Here is a 17,518-nt window from a genome sequence, read left to right on the forward strand (position 1 = left end):
CCATCACCCCACGGGCAGCCTCTCACAGCTGGCTACCCAGTCAGAGCATTGCTCTGGTTATACCAGAGGGGAGTTCCCATAAAGTCATGGAGTTCAGACAGGTTCAGGTGAGTAGAGCAGCTCAGCTGGTTTGCACCAGCATCTCCCATGGTGTTCTTGATTTCATACGGCTTTGTCAGATTTTCACTTGTGATGGTATAAGTTGCTGGATTGATCTCAGTCTGCGTGATGCCAGTGACAGAGATTATCCCTTACAGCTAAAATAAATGTGGTAGGATACATTTACTTTAAAATAAACTATGCTTTGACCAAAACTTGGCAGGAATCTTTCATATGCAGTTACTTGTCATGCTGATGAAGAAATTACAAGGTTCTGATTCAGATGAATAGGATGGCTATACATTTATGATGTGTGGATGAAACTGCTGATTGATGCATCTGTTTCTTTGCACATTAGTGCAGTTAGCAAACTCACCAGATACCAGAACCAAGTATTTTTTTGTATTGCTATCTGGCAAGCTGTGTCACAGCACAGCTCACTGTCCAGTGGGCAGCTTCTTGAATAGTTCTTGTTTAGATCCAGCCTAGTTTTGTATCATCAATGCCAAATTTAAAAAAAAAAAAAAAAAAGAGGTTGTTCAGCATGGCGAAGAGGCTTTGGGAAGACCTTCCAGTACCTGAAGGGGGCTTATAAAAGGGAGAGAGAGGGACTTTTTTATGGGCAGATAGTTATAGGATGATAGGCAGTGATTTTAAACTGGAAAAGAGCAGGTTTAGACCAGATGTTAGAAAGCAGTTCTTAACTGAGGGTGGTGAGACACTGGCACAGGTTGCCCAGAGCTGTGGATGCCCCACTCCTGGAAGTGTTTGAGACCTGGCTGGATGGGGTCCTGAGCAGTCAGGTCTAGTGAGTGGCATTCCTGCCCATGGCAGGGAGGTTAGAACTAGATGGTTTCTAAGATCCTTCCAACCCAAACCATGCTATGGGTCTCTGAATAGTTCTAAGGTAATTTTTTTCTATTCCATAAAAGCTGCTGAACTGAGATCACTCCAGGCTCTGATTTACTGTAGAAATGCCAGCAGTACATGACTAACACAATATAGAAGCATTGAGAAGAGGTTGGTGAGTCTGATTTTCCCCACAGGGAAGGTTCATTCCTGTTGCAGTTGTGTCAGGAGGGGAAGCCACCGTGTAGGTGTGCAGTGGTCAGTCAGGCTCCTGCTCATTACAGGTAGGGACTGCATGAAAGGTGTATCCTGGATGTCCTGGTCATGTCCTTCCCTCGTTTCTTAAGGACCATGGTGAGGACTCAGCATCCAGACTATACAAAGCATTTCTGTGAACCAGAGTTGTGGGCAGCTGGCACTGTACCTCCTGTGTTTCTCCAGACAAATATTATATCACAAGTGCTCCCAGAGAGTAAATCAAACCCCCACAGGCCAGGCTGATGTGCACTTTTATTGAGTAATACTTCACTTATAAATGTTCAGTTGCTGGCGCTCTGCAGCGTGGAGACTTCTTGAGTTGGAGATCACGTGCACTTTTTTGCATCTAAATAAATCTTCATGGATTATTTTCTAGCTCCTCTCTTAACTCATTTATGTGTTTGGCCTCAACATCAGCCTGTGGCGATGAGTGCAGTAATACAATTATGTGCTGTGTGGAGTATAATTCCTTCTGCTTGGTTTAAGACCTTCTGTCTGCTCATTCCTTCTTGTCCTTGCAAGAAATCTTGAACACTCAGTCCTTGGTTTGTATGCTCATCTTGTAGGGTGGCTAGATCTCAGTCATGTTCCCTCTTCAGTCATATTTTTTTCAGGAGGGAGACTCCAGATAATTGTGGTATCTTTATTTGTGCTGGACTGCTGTCCAAAAAGGAAAGGATGTTTAAAAATGATTGAATGAACTGAGTTGCTTAGTTTGGTCATCATTATATCTATCTTTGCAGGTATCCTGCTGAGATCTCTTGACTTTAATGATTTAGTTAATTACTGCTGATGGGTTTGTTTCTCTTTTTCTCCTTGATAGAACATTGGATGTTGAAACACTTGCAGCATCAGTCAGAAACTTTTCTGTGATGTCGATGGACTTAATTGTTGTTTCTGGTGAACATTGATAATGATGAAGCTCCATCACAAGGGGGGAGATGGCTTATTTGCAGGGTGGTTTGCCATAGCAATTCAAGCCAGTGTTGCTGTTAAAGTGTTGCACAAACCTGGCAGCTTTTGCTAATGGGTCCAACCTGTTGGACTCATCCAGGAGACTTCTGGAAGTCTCTTTGGGGGTGGCAGCGAGCGGCACACTGAGATCGACGGACGGATCTGTGAAGTTTCCTATCCACATGCTGCCACATCCTCTTTGTTTAATGTCCTCTTTGACTTTCTTTTTCAGGCCACAATGTAGGGAGCCTTTTCCACATGGCAGATGACCTGGGAAGAGCGATGGAAACCTTAGTGACCGTGATGACCGACGACAAGGTGTTAGAATAGCAAGATGTGTTTTACAACTTCAGGCGTTCCGCATGGTTTTTATAATATTCATACTACAAAGAGGATTAGACTGTAAGAGTTTACAAGAAAACAAATCTATATTTTTGTGAAGGGTAGTGGTACTATACTGTAGATTTCAGTAGTTTCCTAAGTCTGTTACTGTTTTGTTAACAATGGCAGGTTTTACACGTCTATGCAATTGTACAAAAATTATAAGAGAACTACATGTAAAATCTTGATAGCTAAATAACTTGCCATTTCTTTATATGGAACGCATTTCGGGTTGTTTAAAAAAAATTTATAACAGTTATAATGAAAGATTGTAAACTAAAGTGTGCTTTATAAAAATAATTGTTTATAGAAACCCCCTTAAAAAAAAACCACAAAAAATATACTGAGGCAGTGCATTTGTTTAGTTTCATTTCAGCTCTGTAACAGTATCAGAGAGATTCATGTCCTGTGTTCTTTTCCTTGCCTATCAAAAAGAAAAAAAAAAAAAAGGAAAGTATTTCCTGCAGTGATACCAGAATGGCCACCTTACATTTATCATTGGTTTTGTCTGACTAGGGCTGGCTTAGAAAAATAACCAAAAAACCTGAACTTCCAATGAAGGTACTTACATTTTATCTTTCCAATAAAACTAAGAATTACATGACTTACTGTCCTGGTTTTGGACAGCAACTAGCAATTACACAGCTAGTTTGCAATAATTAAATGAAAGAGCACATTATATGACAGAGCCTGCAAAAAAAAAATCAATTAACAAAGAAAAAACTCAGAAGAAAGAAGGAAAGGAAAAAGTTAAAAACCATCCTGTTTGCCAGTGTTTCCTCTGCTGACTAAATTCCTGGATAGTTTTAGTAAAGGAACATAGACATTGCCTTACTGGTTTGAACCCTGGGGCTCAGCAGGGCTGGGGACAGCTCTCCCCCTGTTGTCACCTTTGCTGCAGAGGAGAGAAAAGAGGGAGATGCTCCCCCCAGCCCCTGTGGGGTTGGCTTCTGACCCAAAGCACAAGTAGGGTACCCAGAGAGCTCTGTCCAGCTACCAGTGCTGGTAATGGGCACGGAGATCCTCGACCCTCTGGAAGAGGAGCCCAGAGCTTCCCACTGTCCTGTCTCATCCTGCTGCAGCAGCCGGTCCCAAGGAGCTGTGGTGCTGCAAGCCACCTTAGGGAAAGGCTGTGGAAGAGTTACTGCTGTTCTTGCCTCAAATGGTGATCAGGTGAAGGTAGTCACACTGCTCCATGAATATTTATCACCAAAACAAAGGCCCTGGTCCTTTCTCCTTCCCTGTTTCTCTGTACAAGTAATCCCTGCACAATTAACAATAAAGTGAGAAAAGAGGAGCTGGTAGAGAAACAGATTAGCCAGCTTGACTGCAGCTCTGTGAGAGAGAGGTTTGGGTATGAGGTGCTGTCAGCAAAAGCTTTACCACTTCATTTTCTTAACCAGCTTTTAATTTTACCATAAAATACATAGAAACACAACCATCTGACTTTATATTGCAAGAGTAAAAAAATCTGTTACCTCTTCTTGTATGAAGTGTAATTAAACTTGGGAAAGATTTTATTTTGAATGCTAGTTAACATTGAACATGGCTAGTCATGCTATTTCTACCTCACTTTGGTTTTGTGGTGTTCCTGACAATTACGTATGACAATGTTACATCATCACCACGTGTCCATTGTGTGACCAGGTCTCATTGTTTAAGTAATAACAACAACGTTAATCATTTACAAAAAAAAAAGTACAATCCCCCCAAACCTCTGCTTTCCTAATAAAGAGCTTTTTAACACTTGATTACAATAGGAACCCTCACTATTTCTCATGTCCTTTTTTATCAGAAGGTTTAAATTGTGATTTGAGAAAGAGATGGGTTTCTTCTTCCCCCCCCCTTATACATTAAACCTTCTCTTCAGAAAAATTACGGAGGAAAAAGAGATTGCACGATTGTTTTCATCAGGGTTTTGTTTTGTTTGTTTTACTTTCTAGATCTTAGTTTTGGAGTGAGTCTGTCAAGTATTTAAAAAGTTGAAAGCTTTATTGCTGCTTTTTTAAGCATAATTTGGGAATTATTTCATATTCCTTATAATGACAAAGTATTAAACTGTAAAACATAATCAGTGTAGTTGAATACATGAATACCATATGGCATGTTATTTCATCGTTACTCAGTACTGGTTTATTACTTGGATATCATAATATATTGTGTTTTAACACCAACACTGTAACATTTACTAATTATTTTTATAAACTTCTGTTTTACTGCATTTTTTCACAACATACCAAATTTCACCAAATATATGCCTTACTATTGTATTATATACTGCTTTACTGTGTATATCAATAAAGCACGCAATTATGTTATATAAAAGGTGCAGGAGTTTTTGTTCAGCACTCACCCAGCACATCTCCCCAGCAATCCTTGCCATACTGCACTGGCCAAACTCCCTGCTGGCATCACCTCAGTGCCTCAGCTCTCCCTGGTTTGGGGTTTTCTCCCCTGTTGAAGTTGTGAACCTCCTGTTCTCCCCAAGCTTTTGGGGGTTTGCCAGCCCCACACTTCTCACCTCATCCCTTACAGGACCTTCAGACCAGATTGATTCAGTCCAACACTTGATAGTCTCCTTGCCACCCGGCTTAATGTTAGGAAAACCCTCTTTGGGGATTTGGGCAGTGTGTGCTCCCATCAGAGAGGCTGATCACACATCTCCCTTATCTAGGAAATGTGTAGGCTTTGATACCCAGACTCCACTCAGCTGTGTCACGATGCTGCCTTTGAGCTGCCTTTTGGTGGTAGAAATAATGTGGCAAAAAATAATAAAATACAAAGGCAAAGCCAGCATATGTTTGTCTATCATTTTGATAATACAGTGAAGGAGAAGGTGGGAATTTCCTCATTTCATTCACTTGAGGAAGTAAATACACATCCCACATGTACTCACTCACCCAGACTCGAGTTACTCTGGATTCACTCCCACATCAGTCAATCAGCCTGTGCTCTGCTGTACTGAAGGCTTCCCTCAAGACTACAATCCACAAAGCACAGCAGCCCCCCATGATGACTGTTGAATTTAATTAAGCAAGAGGGAGGACAGCTCCACTCATTTCCCCCACACCTGTGACCCCATGATTTACAACTCCTGATATCCCATCAATCAGACCTGCTGTTCCTGAGTGGCTCTTAGGAATGGTTTCCTTATGTATGTTCAGCTAAATACCCTCCTTAAGGACTGGTCAGTGTGTTTCCTTTGCTCTCTGGGCAGAAAAATTAGTTCTTTGATTTTGTCTGCCTTGTTAGCATGCTGCCTTGACTCCTTGACTTCACAGTGTTTGCTCTACCGGATGGATGGATGGATGGATGGATGGATGGATGGATGGATGGATGGATGGATGATAGATAGATAGATAGATAGATAGATAGATAGATAGATAGATAGATAGATAGATAATGATAGATACAAATCCTGAGGCCCTGCTAGCCAGGTCAGGATCACTGAGGGGGTTGGAGGTTCCCTTCTCAATGAGGCCACAGGTCTCCTGTGCTCCCCTGGTGTCACACCGCCAGCACATGCTGGTCCTTGCTGCACAGCCCCTGCTCCCTTCTGCTCAGCCAGGGAGCGCTACCCAGCCTAGCCCAGCCCAGCCCAGCCCAGCTCAGCCCTGGCCTTGCTGCTGCGCTCTGGGAGCCCAGCACACCCTGCCAGCCCCAGGGGCTGTGTGGTCAGCTCTGTTCTGCTGCTCTTGTGGGGCAGGAGAGACCAGAGAAGGGGACAGCTAAGCTGAGTGGAAAAAACACCAGTGTAATTTCAGCTAGGATGGGGGAAAAGAGGGAAAGCAAAGGTGTGCAGGATGCATAAAAAGTCTGCAGCTGCCAGTGTGATTCACTCCATGGGGGTGCCTGCAGCAGAGCATCCCCAGCCTTGCTGGGCTGGGTACACGTAGCAGGCACAGTGTCTGGAGTGCTGCATGAAGCACAAATGCTTCCAAACCCACCCACATGCAACCAGCAAGTGCTGCCTGCACTCCTTGCCCGGTGGCAGCTTCCAAGCTACTGTGATATATCGTGCTTCATTAGCATTTTCCTCTGTGCCACCTCTAACACCTAGCTTTACTCACAGAGCAGCTCTGCCCCTCCAGTCCCCATCTCCAAGTCACTTTTGCAGCAGGGTGCCTGCAGTGAAGGACAGGTGCCAGCTCTGTGCAGTGGGGCTGAAGCTCTGACACCCTGCACGGATGGGATCTTGCCCCTCTGCAGGGGCAGGAGCAGCAGGACCCACCAGGGGCAGCCCCAGCCCGGGCAGCTTGGGCACTTCTCTGGCTGTGACCCATCTGCCTCTGGGCACACCTGTGCAGTCAGGCTGAAAAACAATAAATCTTCCCCTTCTTGACTCAGGCTCACCGGGAATTTGTTTCGGCTCTGAGCAAGCATATCAACTTGCTAGAAAGTGCCATAAATCTGTGCAAGAAAAATGGGCCTGCTGAGACCAACCAAGGTGTAACATTTCCATACATGAACCCCATAAGCTGATAATGCTGCTCAGCGGCTGAGGAATATGACTGCAGCAGGTAAGTAGTAGCTCATAGTGCCAAAAACTTGGTATAAAATCGCCTGTGGTTAAGGGAGGGATGAGAGTTAAGGAAATCTTGGAGCCATAGAAGTGAACTGTGGGACTTCACAAATATGAGGGGCTCTTTCAGCCTATTGCCTAAACCCCTACTGCTTGCCAACCCAAGGCTCATATTAGTCAGCTTGGAAATTGTTTACCAGATGTAAAGACTTCTTTTTTGTTGCTATTATCTGAGTATTACAATGGATATACCATTTATTTAATAGCTGGCACATGCTTGTAAAAAGCTGAGTCCAAGCAAATTCTCCCTATTTGCTGACATAAGCAACCTGCTGCTTTTCAGGCTTTCCTCTTTCATTCACTCCCCTCACGCCCCTCTGTGCACACATGCACAGGGTACAGGAAAAGGAAAAAACAACAGTATGGTATTTTATTGTCTTTCTTGCTGAATGGAAGCGTTTTTTTCTCAAAAAAAATCATCTCCCAAAATAACAGCATCCTCACACCAACCTATTGGTATGTCTAAATTTGCAGCAAGTATTAGGGAAAAAGAGATCATTATATACATATATTGCTATAACAGGAAACCAAGAAATTATGTTAATTCACTCAGCATTCCTTTATTTGTTTCCTTCACACATGCCCTACTTGATGACCCAAACCAACAACACAGAGGGCCATTTTGGATGTATAATCTCTTTCAGACCATTATCAGCAATACTAAATAAGATTAGAGTCTTTAAGAACACATTATTGTAAAAAGTCAAGGACCAGTTTAGTAAATCCAGCAGTTAGACCTCCATGAGGCTGTGGATGATGGCTTGGTCCCTGGCATGCGTGATCTTCTCTCTTTTCATGTCTGTGTGCCGTGGAGCTGCTGCCAGCATCTCCACATCTCCCAGTGCTGCAGCTCACTGCCACCACTCTGCTGTGTGTAAGGGAGAGAGCCACGTCCCTGCTCACCCCAGAGCTGTGCTCCTTCTCCTCAGACTGGCAGGCAGCCAGCAAACAGCTGGGCAGCTGTGCTGTGGAGCAGTGTGGTCCAGCTGAGCTGTGGGGCAGCGTGGTCCAGCTGGGGACCACAGCAGTCAGGGACCACTCCTGGACCACACCAGGTCAGGCCTTGCATGGTCATTCAGGGGACAAAAGAGGCAGAGTGGAGCCCCAAAGTGTTTGGAGGAACAGAAGTCAGGTGGTGTGTGTATAAGATTTACACAAAAGTGTTTTTATACACTGGTGGTGTTGTGGCACAGTGTGAGGTTAGAGCTCCTTCAGACCGGGTACCATGCCCCAAAATAAGACTAAAACTGTTCAATTAAAACTGTTCCAACTCCTTGCTGTTCAGTTTGCACTAAAGATGCCCTTCCTGATGGCCTCAGGTGGGCTAGTACATCATCAAAGTATCATTATGAGAGGATTTTTGCTTCTGCATCAGGGCACTTTTTAGTTGTGCCTCATTCACCAGACAAATGGGTTTATTCTAACACTGATGTAGGAGATTCTTCTTTTTGCACAGAAGATTAATGGCAGTTGCCAATATAATTCCCTGCTGCATCCCACAGTGAATGTTTAGATAAAGGCTGCAACCAGCTGCAGATGATAAGACATGAAACTACTGGGGTTTTTCCTACCAACCACAAATATGTGATTAGAAATTAGAAAATATTAGGTATGCTAGAATAAATGCTAGATACATGAATATATAGCAGTAAGCACACAGACAGAGGCATAAAACACAAGACTTCCTTGTGTGTGTGTGTACATTCATGAACACACACACATCCCCAGACATGCTCACACAAGCCCTTTGCTCTGCTGAGCCTGTGAACCATTCAATTAAAGAAAAATGAACCGGGCTCATTGGTGTCAAAATAGATAAAGCTTGACAATGTGCATTAATTCAGCTTTATGTTAAATTATAACAGCCTGTGTTTTGCAGCAGCAGAGCAGTATTTTATGAAGCAGTTGCTGAAGTTCCTTCAGGAATTTTGATTCCTAAGGAAGTGGCTGTAAGCACATTGGCTCAATCTAATGTCTGCTTTTGTTATTCTTCTGAAACACCTGGCAGAGCTGGCATGGTCTTCCAGCCTTGGCGGAAGATAATAAAAGGCACCAAGCCTATAACTTAGCTGCTTTCATCTTTTCTTTTCCCCCTCCCCCCTTTTTTTAACCTTACTGATAAGCTCAAAGCCTTTCTTCCGCAAGACCTTGCAGGCAGACAAACACCTTTCAATGACTTACCATGCATGTAGAAAACAGCTAGAAAAAACCTGGTTTTGTCAGCTTCCTCTTCTACATTAAGAAAAAGATTATAAGTCGAATCAGTACATAAAGGGAAAAGACCATTTGCATCTCTGGGTCTTTTAGCTGCAGGTACTCACATGATGCCCCAGAGGTTCCTATTTTCATACTGCAAAGCTGCATCACTGTAGGCTTTTATCAGATCCTGTGAACATGGAACATGAGGGTCTCTACCCCCCCAAACACTTTTTTCAGTAAGGAGTCCTTTAAAAGTTCCCTAATCCTTAGGATGCTCTATGTCTCCCAACAAAAATATGTTGACTTTTACTTTGTAGTCCCCATTTTTTGTTTCTGATGTCCTGGCCTGGCTGGCCACCATTCCCTGCAGTGCTGGACAACTGAAGGCAGCCCTGCCTGTACCATCACCTTCAGGCACTTCTCTCTCCCACCCAGGCTGCCTGTCCCTGTTCCCAGCCTCACTTCCATCCCCATCCCACACTGTCCTCATGGGCAGCAGGATGGAATGGTGCCCCAGGCCTCCCCTTAGCCCACAGCACCGACCCCACCTCCCTCCAGCCTCCATCCGCCAGTGACACAGATATCCCATTCCCACTCCACTCTGGCACAGGCTCCTGCCAAATTTCCTGCATTTTGAAGCCCCCCAGGCCAACACCACAGGGCCAACACCACAGGGCCAACACCACAGGGCTGTGCTCACCACAGCCTCATCACCCCCTCTCCCCTCATGTTGTTAACAAACCCCATGAACAACATCTCACCACAAACCCGATCCAGGGATCCCTTCCAGTGCAATTCATTTGCTTAACACTCCGTGTTGCCTTTCCTCCTGCTGAGGTTTTTATTCCCCTCCACTAATTTCCCTACTGAGTCTCATTTTTTCGTGCTTCATTAACATTTTCCTTTCTGCCACTTCTAATACATAGCTTTACTTACAGAGCAGCTCTGCCCCTCCGGTCCCCATCTCCCATTCCTGCTGGGCTCTCCCCTTGCTCTCTGTACACTGAGGAACGTGTCAGCCTGGGCTGCCATTCCTCCCTCATAACCTTGGGCTTGATTTTCTGTCTTATCTTACTCTCAATGTCTCTAGCATTGAAAACTTCCAGCAAGAGATTCCTTCTTTTTTTAATGTACTGATGCAGGTGATTACAGTCTCTGAAGGAAGGTATGCTGGTTTTCCTTTGGTTGGATGGATAGGTGGATTTTTTCCTTGTCTTGTGTCTTTGAGGAGTTTGGGGGGTTTTTTTGTTGGTTGTTTTTTGTGTTTTGTTTTTCTTGGCTTTTTGTTTTTTAAGACAGGGGTTGTCACCTTGCTTGCTTCTGGAATTTGTGTTGGCCCAAATGACCAATGAGGCTTCATAACCTCCCTGTGAACAGTGACTGCCAAAGGCAGCCCAAAGAACTCTGCTTCCAAAGGGGGCTGCAAACTGCACAGCTCGTGTCCTGTGCAGGCAATTCACTCAAGTAGCCTATTTTTATTTTTATTTTTATTTTTATTTTTATTTTTATTTTTATTTTTATTTTTATTTTTATAGATATATCCACACAGTGCTTGTGGATAGCTGCACCTCACAGAACAGCTCACTGCAGACCTAGCAGCCAAACCTGAAGTATGTTACTGAGGAAATCAGGCACTAAACACATTTTGCTGCTTACCCACACCCACCCCTCAGCTCTGGGGGGCTTAGGGAGGTGTGATCCCCAGCAGGAAAAGCCCGTGGTGACAAGCCCAGCTGGGTAAATGTCAGGCAGCAGCAGCTCCCACGTGCTCAGGGTACTGGGGATGGCACTGGCTGTTGCTACGGGCACCAGAGCAGGGAATGATAATAATGCCAAGGCAGACTGAGGGGGAAAGGGCAACGCAGGATATCTCCATCTCACTTTGAATATGGCTCCAAATTAACTGCAGTGAGTAATTACCTGTGAAAAAGTAATAGTGATGGTTTCATAGTTTAGGGGAAAACTCCTTTAGCAGCGGGCTGCAAGAGACACTTCTGATTTCTCCTGCCATAAAAGGGCATTTTTTTGCTTTTGTATGAGAAAAGAAATCACAGCCATGAAGAAGCTCACATCAGTTATTGCTAAGGCAGCTGTTTCATTATTGCATGCACTACTGGGTATTGTATTTTCCAGACTGTTGACTGTTGTGCTCGGGTGGCCTTCCCACCCATTCCCCCCAACCCCAATGGAAGGATTCCATTTCCATGGAAAAGGTGACATTTTCTCAGCTCCTGTGCAGAGTTTTTCTCCAGCTAGGCTCTGTGTATGATTCCAGAACTTTGATCCTTGCCTAGCACCTGCAGAATAACTTACCTGACTGCCATCCCATTTATACAAATTATTTGACCTTTTTCCCTTTGCCTTCAATCACAAAGCACTAAACTGCCAAGGAGAGCCAGCTGAGTGTGCTGCTCCTTCCAGCATCCCACAGAAGGAGCAGAGCCTTGGGATGCCTGTTGAGGCAGGGTTTTCATCAACAAAGACACTCATTGCCCCACAGCTTCCTGGCTGCCCAGCCAGGTGAGAGCATTGCTTTTAGTTCCCTTTCCTACAGCTTCTTTTCTGCCTGGGAGTCCCCACGGTGACCTGGCTGCAGCTGCCACTCCCAGTGAGGGCCATGCCCATGCTTCACCCCTTGGGAATGTTACACCAGAGCAGCCTTTTGGTGGGGCCAGGGCTGGTCAGCAGCCACCTTCTTCTCCCTCACCCTCTTCACACAGATTTATTTAAGAGAACAGCACAGAACTGAGTCATCCCAAAAGATCCTGTGTACCAGGGGAGGCTCAATGGAAAGGCCCTCACTTCCCTCATCCTTCCCATGCCACATTCCAGAGCCAAGACTTTCCATGTGCCTAGGGCTCTTCTGCCCTTCCCCATGACACTTTAAAGGATAGTCTGTGTGGAGTGATGGGAGGACCTTTAGCCTCTGTGCATTGTGAGGCTTCTGGCATTGAGAAACCTTGCCCCCTTCCTTCTGGGGCAGGACTTTTGACCTATGTTAGTGATGCCACCTAAATTTGGCATTTCCAAAGTCTGGGCACCTCATAGTCTCACCAATAAAAGGAACATTATTGAAGTTAATGCCCCTGGTCTTACTCCTTTCCCTTTTTCCCTCCCCCTCCCTGATGCATCCTTCACTCTGGAGCTGTGGGAACAGTGTTCCTGAGCTGGCAGCAGCAGCTGCACCCACAGCCCTGACCCCACCCTGGCGTTCTTGGTGCTGTCACAAGTGTTGTGTGACACTAAATCAGCTCAGCTCCATACAATTTCTTCTGTGAGGCACAAAGTGCCACCGTGACCAAGCTGTTCCTCTGCCAGGTCACAAATGATGTCCCCAAGCACACAGGCAGACACAGCTCCAGTGCAGAGCAGAGCAGAGCAGTGGTGTCCGTCCATCTGTCCTGGTGACTTACAGCTCCCATTTGTGATTCCACATGGCTCTGCTGAGCTCTGTAATGGGCTCTGTGGGTACAACAAACAGCAAGGGCAGTGCTCAGTGCTGTGAGCTGGATGGTCACTTAAAAAGCTGTCAGATCTAGAGACACAGAGAGCTGCATGCATTTTTTGTGTCATTACTGCACAAGAGACTGAGAAATCCTGCGGGTTGGACCCATTATGTGCAGCACATTATCCTGTGACATGGAGGAGAGACACGGGATCATTCCCAAAATATCCTTCCCCACTGATAAATTGCAGCAAGCAGGTTGGAAGCTGCGCAGCGTGAAGGATAACCTACTTAGAGGAACACGAGCATGATGCTATCAGAAATATTGATGCAGTTACAGCCCTCAGGACAGCTTTGGGGAAGGGGTTGTATCAAATCACAGTTTGCAGAAGTGCAAGGGAGGCAGCAGCCTCAAAGCAAAGCCACCCCACATTTCCCCCACGCTGGGCTTTTCCCTCAGCACCAGGATATTTGCTCACTGCAGTCTCTGTCCTCCCAGGCAGGGTAGGAAAGAGAAAATAGGTGAATTCCATTGTGTTCCAGTGGGTGCTGGAGGGGTGTGCCTGTGTGCCAGCACACATTTAACTTTGGGAAGCCCCCTGCAGAGGTGCCTCCAAATTATCAGGCACACCTCAGGGAGATGGCACAGAAGGGCTGGGGCCACTTCCTGAGAGGGATGAGAATTTGGGAATCCCTAGAGGCAGACCAGGCATTTGCAAAGAGGAATCTAAATCCATTCTTCCTGATGGTGGAATTGGGGGGATAAAGAGGACACACAGGGAAAGCAAAGTGGCAAGAGGCCAACTCATTGGTTGAGGTGTTTTGGTTTACACATGGCTCCAGATGTTTCAGGAGATAATTTCGAGGTGGCACAGGCTGTGGGGCACCTTGTTCAGCAGTATCCTTGCAGCAGAGGCCTTTTTAAGACAGAAATAGTTCAATTTATGAAAGGCTCACATGGACTTTTGCTGGCTGAGGCAGGAGCACAAGGCAACTGATGTTTTCCAAGGCAGTCATCCATTAACAGGCGATTTCCCCATCCTTCCCTGAACTCTACACCCTCTGCTAAGCTCTGCTGCACATCATTTCTGTAAGCACAAACCAGCATTTTAATTTTAAGCACTTGACAGTGTCATGGGTTTCACTTCAGTTGTTCTTACATGCAGAAGACCCCAGGTTTTATGCTGCACTCCAGTAAAGGCAGCAAATAGCAACACAAGGAACAAATTACTTGGAGCTTGACATTTCTCCTGTAATCTAAAGGAGAGAAAGAGAGAAAGAGAGAAAGGGGTGGGAAGTGGAGGGGGTAGGGGGGGAGAGAGAGGGGGAAGAAGAGAAGCTCTAAAACTGTAGGAGCTAACAAAATAGCCATAAAATATTTCTGCTTCCCCCAGTTAATATTTAATATGATGTGTAGGTAGGATGCTGTACACCAGTCTGAAGTGTGAGTCCCTGACTGAGCACACAAAATGCAACTGTACATGACTAAATGCAGCTATACATGGCAATCAGACCTGCCTGCACACAGGGAATATTTCTCTTCAGTCACAGCTAAGCAAACAACAAATCTTTCTCTTCTGCAGCCAGCCCCAGTGCCTTTGCTACCCTTTGGTGATTGCACTGCAGTCTGCAAAGCAGCTGGGGGCACAGATGTGTCTGCAAGCAGCAGGGGTTATATAGAAAGACATATATCTAATCAAACTTTTATTAACCCATGGCCTTCCAGCTCAAAAAAGGCACGGTCAAAGCAGCCATGATTTGTAACAGCTTCAGCCTCCTGACTGAGTGGAAAATCATTTGCAAACTACTTCTGCTTTTCTGTGAAGGGTTTCATTATGTTCCAGCATTTCCAGGGGTCCTTGGGTGGCTCTGAGGGCTGCTCATGGTTTGCTGGCCCGAGGGGCTGCCCAGGAGTGGCACTGGGACCAGGTGCCCAGGGCTGTGCAGCACCTTCACTACCCAAACATGGGCCCCTGCAGCAGGGCAGGAGAGTGTCTCTCACAGAGAGGTGACACGAGGATGCTTCAGCTGGGAAGTCTTCAATTTGGGTTGCTTGTGTGGCTTTTTGTTTCACTTCATCTCAGTGAGGTGCCCAGCCATGGGGAGGGCAGCCCTGACACCTTGCAGCCTGTGGCACCCTCACAGCAGCTTGGAATGGGAGTGCCCTCTGGAGTCAGGGCTTATTGCTCCTGCTGCCAGGCTGGAATGCTGGATCCAACATCCCAGTGGGGAAAGCAGACATGGAGAAGCCTTTTATTTCTTAAAGAAGCAAGTAACAAGGAGCTCTTTGCCCCAAATATTAGCCAGCTGTGCAAAAAATCCTGATATTCTCAGATTTCCAAAAAGTTTCTGTTCTTTATTCTTTACTAGTTCCTATAGGATCCCCTTAAGCTGCTCCACTCATTTGCAAGCTATCCCTCATTCACCCCATCCCAGCCCATTCCCACCTGCTCCAGGGACTGCTTCTCATTCACCCCCCAGCTCCCCCTCTCTGTCCTGGGAGCTCTGGGGGTGTCCCCACTCCAGAATTTCTTTCACCTCTGCCAGCATCACAAGGTACCATTGGGGTGCCACAGGGACCTCCTCAGCCTCTCCTGAGGAGCATGGCACAGCAGCTCTGCTGTCAAAGGAATGGTGACTTCCGTGGGGACACCAGGGACAGGGGCAGACATGAGCCACCATGGCCATGGCAGCAGGGGATGAAGGAGCTGAGGAGCAAAAGGGCCACAGGAATGTTTATTCCAGTGGGGCAGAAGTGGAGGAAAGGGTCGAGCATCTGGAGGCAGGAAGACATTCTCAGCCATCCTGCTCAAAGCAGCAACAAGAGTCCTGTCTGTGAGGCAGCAAAACCAGGATGAAGGGGAGAGAGAGAAAATGAGAGCTTAATTCAATTTCAGCCCTGCACAGAGATGAGCTTGTGGCAGCTTGTGGCACACTATTCCCTCAAAAGTGGTGGCCCACAGAGGAACAGAAACCTTTCTGCCACAGTTTTTACTTCAGCTTCAGCCTGGCACTCCCAATCATCGCTGCTTGCTGCCCTTTGTGCTGTGCTCCTCCTGGCTGCCTGCCTTTTCCAGAAGCTTTTACCCTGCTCTCCCTCTCTGGGTGCCCTATCCTCTCTCCATTTTGTCAGCAAGTCTTCCATTTCTTTGTCTTCCTAAAGGTTCTGGAAGCTCTGCCCCCTCCCCTGCCACCTCCTGCTGTCCCCCTGGCCTTTCCTTTCTCTGGCACACACCGTACCTGGAGAGCAGGAATCCACCCAGCCAACCCTGCCAGCTCCCAGCCCCTCTGTCCCCAGCACCCACAGGGCAGCAGCTCCTGTTCTGCTTTCCACCCCAGAAACTCGTGATGAGACTGCCCTGCTGACCCAGTGGGCAGTGATGAGACACCACTGGCACAGCAGGAACGGATGGTGAGAAGCAGGAGGGGATGGTGGGAAGCAGGAAGGGATGGTGGGAAGCAGGAGGGGATGGTGGGAAGCACGACTCTACTGCTGGCATTGGCCTTGGGCTCTGAGGGCAGCACAAGGTCCCACTGGCTCACAGACCCTGGTGCAGCTCGTGCACCACCCAAATTTCCCAGCAAGTGGTCTCTCTGGACACAAACAGGGTTGGATGAGCTGGTTCCACAAACAGGGTTGGATGAGCTGGTTCCAGCCTCTGCATCTCAAAAAAGGAGGGGGCAGAAATGCCAGCCAGCATTTGCCTTCTTCAGGCAGGCAGGCAGGCAGAGCACAGGTTGCTGGTGCTCAGCGGGGGGATGTATCAAACACAAACGTTGTTCTATTACCGCTGGGGGAAGGCAAGCACAAACAATCAGATGTCCTTTCCTATTTTCTGTGTCTCCCTCTGCGATGCTGATAGAGGGACTCCAAATGTTTCCAAGCAGGCAGTGCCTATCTGCAGCAGGCAGACAATTTCCAAATGTATTAGCGGCACAGAGTCAATAGAGAAATAGCAGTCCAGCATATCATCCAATTTTCAAATGTAAATAACTAGACCACTGTTAATTTGAGGGACTGCAGCAGGGAATAAAACGAGCCCTGGAAAACACACACAGCAATGACCGCTGGTCGTAATCCATTACCTTCAGGCGTGCCTGTTGTTTTCCCTGCTGGCTGCTGTGCTGCAGGGCAGAGGAAAACCAGTGGTCTGGCATGTGAAGAGTGGGATGAGCCCCAACAGCCCCACCAGGAGACAGGGAGGGCAGGCTGCTCCCAGGGCTGCCAGCCAGGCATGGAGCACCCTGCACAGGATGCAGCCCTGCCTCCCCTCTCCTGCTCTGGCACAGCTGGAGGGACAGGACACGGGAGAGGGGCACTGGCAGTGGGTCACCAGCAGCGAGGCTTGGCTGCTCTCTGGAGACCCTGCTCCTCCCCTCCTCTGGCCTCAAGAGCAGCTGCAGTAGTAGCTCAATGTCCCATCTCAAAACCAGCACTAAGGCATTCTCTGGCAGACTAAGGCATGAGATGAAGCATCTGCCTCCCTCCACCACGACTGTGGGGAGAAGGGAAAGAGCGAGAAACCTTGAGGGGATCTTGGGAAGGAGGGAGGAGAGGGTGAGGAGGATGCTTTTAGCAAAAAGCCCCTTGGGGTTTGCCAGTGTAACTGAGAGTAAAACTGTCCCCTTGTCTACACCACTATTACACGACTGTTGAAGGGAGGCCCCTTAAATCCCATCTCTGGGGGCACACACCAGCTTGCAGAGAGCCCCCAGAGGAAGGAAAGTGCTGCAAGTGCAGCCCAGATGCA

General features: G+C 46.9%; 1 protein-coding gene across 22 annotated transcripts in view; it reads left to right on the top strand.

Annotated features, from left to right (window-relative positions):
- The window catches only part of DMD (dystrophin), a 1,145,450-nt gene extending 1,140,584 nt beyond the window's left edge, over nucleotides 1-4,866 (top strand). For all 22 annotated transcript variants that reach the window (XM_064407380.1, XM_064407383.1, XM_064407377.1 and 19 more), the window contains one exon: nucleotides 2,393-4,866. In XM_064407380.1, coding sequence (XP_064263450.1) covers nucleotides 2,393-2,404 — 12 coding nt within the window. In that variant the 3' untranslated portion in view covers nucleotides 2,405-4,866. The remainder of the gene's footprint in view (nucleotides 1-2,392) is intronic.
- The last annotated feature ends 12,652 nt before the right edge of the window (nucleotides 4,867-17,518 follow it).

This window comes from Passer domesticus, chromosome 2 (genome assembly GCF_036417665.1).
Source record: "Passer domesticus isolate bPasDom1 chromosome 2, bPasDom1.hap1, whole genome shotgun sequence".
Lineage (NCBI taxonomy): Eukaryota > Metazoa > Chordata > Aves > Passeriformes > Passeridae > Passer > Passer domesticus.